The 6,902-nt window shown below is 45.2% G+C and overlaps 1 protein-coding gene across 1 annotated transcript in view; it reads left to right on the top strand.

The window, feature by feature from the left end:
• The window catches only part of PTPRT (protein tyrosine phosphatase receptor type T), a gene marked incomplete at its 3' end in the record, with an annotated part of 923,104 nt that overhangs the window by 848,973 nt on the left and 67,229 nt on the right, over window positions 1-6,902 (top strand). The window contains exon 19 of the mRNA XM_012558679.1: window positions 6,461-6,548. Within this exon, the coding sequence (XP_012414133.1) occupies window positions 6,461-6,548 (88 nt within the window). The remainder of the gene's footprint in view (window positions 1-6,460; window positions 6,549-6,902) is intronic.

The raw sequence follows: 6,902 nt of genomic DNA on the forward strand, positions 1-6,902 counted from the left end.
AAAAAAAAAGGCCAGACAGAGACTGGAGAAACCCCTAGAGTATGGCCCCTGGACACCCTTTCAACTAAGTACTGAAGTCACTCCTGAGGTTCGCCCTTCAGCAAAAGATTAAACAGGCCAATAAAACAAAATGAAGCTAAATGGGCACACCAAATCAGGAGCAAGGATGAGAAGGCAAGGAAAGCTGGTAATGGGGAACCCACGGTCGAGAAGTGGAGAGTGTTGACACATCGTGGGGTTGGCAACCAATGTCACAAAACAATGTGTATTAAACGTTTAATGAGAACTAATTTGCTCTGTAAACCTTCATCTAAAGCACACACACACACACACACACACACACACATGCAAAGAATAGAACTGCACCCCATAGAGTTTTTAATTGCTGATTTTTTGGAAGTAGATTACCAGGACTTTTTTCCGAGGTGACTCTGGGTGGACACAAACTGTCAACCTTTTAGCTATCAGCTGAGCACACTAATCATTTGCACCACCCAGACTTCTGAGACATGTTAGAAAGGATTTAAAGGATTTTGGCTTGTGTTTAGGTGAATTGAGAGAGGTTTAAGGAAGTGGGGCTTTATTCTGGATTGGATACTATTCAGAAGTGGTAGGATTAGGTATCTTAATTAACCTAGCTAGAAGAAGAGAAGACTGGATACAGGCTGAAGCTGTACCTGGTAAAGAAGTAGCAAAAACTCATATTAACCAGGATAGGGGGATGTCTGGTCACTTTTTTGCCTGGGACCATGTTCATGTTTGTATCTATGTTCAGAGATGACTATAGGGTGATTGTGTTTTGGTCTGACTCCATCACAGTCAGAGTGGACTTGTTTGATGCTGCTGTTCTGTGAAATTGTTTATGTTCAAAAGCAGAACATCAAGGCCTAGCCATGAGTGCCAGGCCAGTTCCAGGGGTCAGGGGCTTCCTTTCGCCAATGTCTCAAATGTTACCTTTTCAAAGAGTCCTGCTCCATCCACCTTATCTAAAGTAGTCCCTTGCCCCTAGTCACTGTCTGTTACCTTCACGGCTATTGTTGTGTGCTGTCGAGTTGATTCCAACTCATAGCGACCCCGTAGGACAGAGTAAAACTGCCCCGTAGGGTTTCCTAGGCTGTCATCTATATGGGAACAGATCGCCAGGTCTTTTCTCCCACGGATCTGCTGGTGGGTTTGAACTGCTGACCTTTTGGTTAGCAGCGCAGTGCTTAACCGTTGCACCAGCAGGGCTCCTGTGCCTTCACAGCATGTATTATAAACATTATCTTGTTTGTTTACTTGTATATTGCCTGGCCCCTCCCCCAGCTAGAACACAAACTTCATTAGAGCAGCGATCTTGGCTGTCCTGGCCGTTACTGTATCTGTAGGGCTTAGTACAATGCCTAGCATCCAGATGCTGAATATGGAAGGAAGGGAGGAAGGAGAGAGGGAGGGAAGGAAGAAAGAAAGGAAGGGAGGGAAAGAAGAGGAGGAAGGGCTTACTCAGTATGTATTCTTGAACAACTCACGTTCTGTCTCTGCATCTCACGTTGTGATCTATAAAGTGAGGCAACAGGTTTCCCAAAGACCCTTCTAGATCTGACTTCTCAGGATTCTATGAATACCACGGCTCAGCCCTCCAGGGATGAGGACATCCCCAAATACATCTTTTGGTACTAAAAAAATGACTGTCTTAGAAAAGCAACATTGTTGAAGAGTGAAAACATTTCCACACTCAGAGAGGAGTGTAAAAGTAGAGCTCAACACTCTTACAGAGAAGAGAATGGGAAAAGGAGAGAGGAGATTGATAATGGATGAATATAATGAGATGGCAAGTTTGGTTTCAAAAGAATGTGATTAGCTCCCAATGACGGCCACCAATCCCTGGTCAATCTACTCTAACTAGCCACTAATGTAAAAATAATGCCCCTTGTCTCGCTCTCTTTGGAGATGGAGATGAGCCTCCCTTTCATACTTTTACCTCGTTCATTTTTTTTTCTTCAAGAGATTATCCCCTATTAGATTTCAACTCCCTAGAAGGGGAAATGGATGTGTGATCAAAGTCTGCCAATTAGGAGTTCATTACTTCTCACTCCTGAGCGCCTCTATTAGGCATTGCGTCCTCTGCCTTTGTCAACATCATCCCAGCCCCCACATGGCCTCCTCCAACTCCCACTAGGGGGAGACAGAGGCTCCCAGGGCTGACACAGGGGCCTGTGTGGTTTCCCACAAGAGGACGGTTTTGTTTGGTTTAGGATTCTCGAGGACTATCTGCACGCTGGAGTGTGTCCTGAAGGGCACGGCGCTGACGTTAGGTAGACCCCAAACTATGCCACTTAAGGATTTGGGGGTGGCAAGGACCTTATCCAAAGCTCTGCAGTGTCACAAAACAGAGGATACATGACATTCTGTGGGGCTCCATGGGACAGAGGGAAGGCAAAGTACAGACAGGAAGGTCAAGTAAAGAAAAAACTGTCCAGTTAGCCTGTCCAGAAATGAGGCAGGAAGCTTTGTGGGGTAGTAAGCTCTCTGTCACTGAGGGTATCCAAGTTGGTGTACAAGAAAGAAAGTGATGCTAACTGGAGATACAGCAGGGTGGTGGGAGGGTGAGTAGGGGAGGTTTCACAAAACAGAGGATTCTTGAATTGTTGAAGGATAAGTAGAAGTTTGCCAGCCACACTAGGCAGAAGAGAATTTCAGGTAAAGGGAACAGCACGTATAAAGTCTCAGAAGTTGAAACACCTGACATTGTCTGTGGTGCTGCATTTAGTTCTTTATAACTGGACTATAGCTGTAAGGGCAAGAAATGAGGCTGCAGGGACATTTGGGGCAAAAATCACAAAGGACCTTGTATTAAAGAGTTTCAAGTTTATCCTGAAGACAATGAAGAGGGGAGTAACTGGGTCCTGTTCACATTTTAGAAAGATCTCCCTGATTACAGTGGAGAATGGATTGGAGGGGACAAAGCCAAAGCAAGAGAGACCAGTGAGGAGACTCGTGGGAAAGTATTTCTCCAGGTAAATTCACTATGTTGCGAGAATCATGGCTGCACATTGGAATCACTTAGAGACCTTTAAAAAAATACTGATGCCTGTATCCCCTTCCCAGAGAACCTGATTTAATTGGTCTAGGGTGTGGCCTTGGCTTTGGGCGATTTAAAGCCTCCCCAGGTGATTCTAATGTGCAGCTGTAACGAAAACTTTAAGCTAACTGTAACCCAAACCCTGGCACATCAGCAACAGATACTGTTTTCAAAATATTAGCATGAAAACACTCAGGGTGCCCTGTCCTTGGCTTCACACCACTTTTAGGGAGTATGTTTGGATGAGCAGCTGGCTTTTATCACACAAGGATTTGGGGTAGGTAGTGCACTCCAGAAGATCAGCTTAACATTGAGAAGTCTAGTGCCACCACTTAGATAAGCCCCACCCAGAGAACCAAGGATACATAGAACTGGCAAGATACCCACAAGGGCTGAGGTACCTGGCTGGGGTGGGAGGATGAGGGCAGGGGCTGAAATCTGAGTTCTAAGAGTCACATGAAGAAGTAAGAACCATTTATGGTCTAACGATAGCCTAAGCTGGCGGCACGAGGGCTGCAGGATGAGGGTCATTTACAATAAGGAGGAAAGGGAGGATGAGGAGGAAGAGGAAAAGGAGAAGAATGACAGGCAGGTCCCACATGTATAAAATGAGCACTTCTCTATTTCCATAGCACTTTTCTCACACCCAGATTTAGGGCAGAGATTGGTACCCCAAACCTAGAACCCTTCTAGACGTCTGTCTAGAACACAATTCTGATCAGTTAATACCTGGGAAGACACCTTATTGATCCTGTCTAAAGCCCTGGGAAAAACTAAGTGGGAGAACCTGAGTTAGCCCAGGCCGCCCAGGCAAGGACTTCCCGCCCCTTCTGCACTGAATCTCGAATGGCTAGATCACCAATTCTCCCTACGCAACCACTGCATAGTTGGGGATGATGGGCATGCTTCTAGAACAAATGTCGGGAAACTACAGCTGCTGGCTAAGTCCAGCCTGCCACTTGTTTTTTTGTAAATAAAGTTTTATTGGAACATAACTGCACCCATTTATTTTCATATTGTCTGTGGCCGCTCTTACACTACATTGGTACAATTGAGTATGAGACTATATGGTCCAGAAAGCCTAAAATATTTACTATCTGGCTATTTACAGAAAAAGTTTGCAGACCCCTGATCTAGAAGAAGACTCACCCAGTTAGGCGTAACACATGGAAGACTAGAAACAAGAAAGGGGACACCATGCATGGGCTGTGGTCTTTTGATAGACAGTGGTCCTACCTGCCAGTAAAACATGGCTGCTGAATGGCTCAATTGGTGACCACTCAGGTTACAGATTCCTCCTTGCTTAGGGTGGACCTGGTAAGCAGTGGAGGGGCAAAGGCAGCCTGGTGTATTAAGATGAGTGGAAGCTCCTCTCACCTGCACTACTGACAAGAAGCTGGGTAGACCAAAGATATTGCACATGCAGTTCTGGAAGCACTGCAAGGGCAACGAGCAGGGCATTCAGTCTGCTATACCAGCAGCAGGATGGAGAGAGTAATCTAAATGCAGCCTGAACTTCATGCTTCTGCAGCTTTTCTAACGCTGCTCCCATTCTCTTAAATACCCATCTGCCTCTCTCTGAGATAAATGACCGCACCCTCCTCTGTGCTTCCTTAACACTTGGCTCATAACTCTGGGAAAGCATTCCACATGTTTACTTGTCTGTCTTGTCTTTGGCTGCCTGCCTCTTAAACTGATGATTCCCATCTCCTCCCTGTCCCCGCAAGCTCTGGACCCATAAGTCCAACTTCCTACTCAACATCTCAACTTGAAGGCATCTCAACCTTGGCTGCTATTATAATTATTATTAATTATGTTGAGCATGTTAAGAAGTACACAGCACTCAATAAATGCTGGGCACTGATCTAAGCATTTTATGTTTCCAAAACACACTTAATTTCTGTCTCCACAATCCTATTTCTCGCCTAGGTAAGTGACATTCCTTTCTCCAACTCGGTTCTTCAAGCCAAAATCTTGAGGTCAGTTTTCATCTTAATCTACATCTAAAGTAGACACTGGTGGTGGCTTGCCTATATCCCCTATCTACTCTCTGTTCCCATGTTTCTTCTGAAAGCACCAGTGACATTTTGCCTAAGGACTTCCTCAAGCCAAAGGAATATTCTCTGGGACTTCTTGGAGTTTCCCTCAACCAAGAATGGGTGAGAATTGGTAGAAAAATATCCAAACTCCTTCACTCCTCCAGAGGGACAATTCTGAGCCATGAAATGCACCCCTGGGATTAAGCTGCAGTTGCACATGGAAGTAACCTGCTCATTAATGTCCCCTATATTGGCTTCTTCCCCTGATTGTCTCACTTTCCCCACTCTTCTACCCATGTTCTTTGGGACTCATTCACAAATAAACTACCTGTACTCAAATCCTTGCTTCTGAGTCTGCTTCTGGGGGAACCCAAATTAAGACAATACTCAACCAAATACCCTGAATATAATCACTTCTCAACACTTCCACTGTTACCACCCGGGTCGAAGGGTCCAAGATACCACCATCTCTTTCCTGTACTATTGCAACAATTTCCTAACTAGTCTCCCTGCTTCCTCCCTGGCCCTCTTACAGCCTGTAATCCATACATGAGCTGGAATGATCTTTATAAAACACAAATCAGATCAGATGACTCCCCTGCTCAAATCTCTCCAATGGTTTCCTGCCACACTTAGAATAATACTCAACTCCTTATCAATGATCAAAAATTCCTTCTCCAATCTGACCCTTCCCAGCTCTCCAGATGTTCCATCATCACTCTTCCCCTGCCTCACCTTAGTCCTTGAATACGGTCATTTGATTCCTGCCTGATGGCCTTTGTACCTACTGTTCCCTCTGCCCAGAAAGCACTTCCTACTTTCCTTGGTGTGACTGGCTTTCCTATCATTCAGGTATTAACTTAAACGTTATCTTCTCAGAGAAACCCTCCCAGATCATGTGATCTGAAATAATTCTCACCTTCCACCACTATCCCTTTACCTTGCTTTATTTTCTTCATAGCATTTTTCACTACTTAAAATGATTGATTTTTTCTTGTTTGTTTGCTACATCTCCTCCACTCTCCTGGAAGCTCAATGGGGACTTGGTCTATCTTGATGTCTCTATCTCTAGTACCTAGAACAGTGCCTGGCACATTTTAGAGGCTCTGTAATTATTTGTTGGTTGAATGAATGAATGAACAAATGATGACTCCCCTACTGGACCAGACTGTGAGCTCACAACACTCAGAGGACATCAATGACATTTGAGTCAATGAATGAGTGAATAACTCTATGGAGGGGCTGGGTCTATGTTCTATGGGCCTTTATACTGAGAGTCCCATCATCCCCCTGGCTCACGTACACCTGGATAAAGCTCCTATCTCAGGCCATACTAATCGTTTCTGTCCTTGCTTTCCAGGCTTTACCGGAAGGGCAGACAGCTTCGTGGGATACAGCCAAGGAAGATGAAAACCGAAATAAGAATCGATATGGGAACATTATATCCTGTAGGTGCCCTTCTGGGAGCCCCTGAGATGCTAGCTTTGGGGACATAGAGGGAAAGAAGCTATTACTATTCTTTACTTGGAATTAGTCATCAAATAACCCTTGATGTTTCCAGCATTGGGTCCACATGTGAAGCTGGAGGCTTTATTTCAACCTCCCTGTCGCACCTGGCTGGGATGACAGAGCATGGCTGATCTCAGCCAGAGAGGCAGACAGGGAGCTGGGTCCAAGAAGAGTAGATCCATGAAGTCTCTAAGGAAGAACCTCTGAGGGCTATGTCTTGGCTGGCATTGCTCACTCAAGAATTCCTCAGGTACAGGAGGAAAGCCAACCATAAAGGTTCTCATCCAGAAGAC

The sequence above is a fragment of the Trichechus manatus genome, unplaced genomic scaffold, assembly GCF_000243295.1.
Source record: "Trichechus manatus latirostris isolate Lorelei unplaced genomic scaffold, TriManLat1.0 scaffold00008, whole genome shotgun sequence".
NCBI lineage: Eukaryota > Metazoa > Chordata > Mammalia > Sirenia > Trichechidae > Trichechus > Trichechus manatus.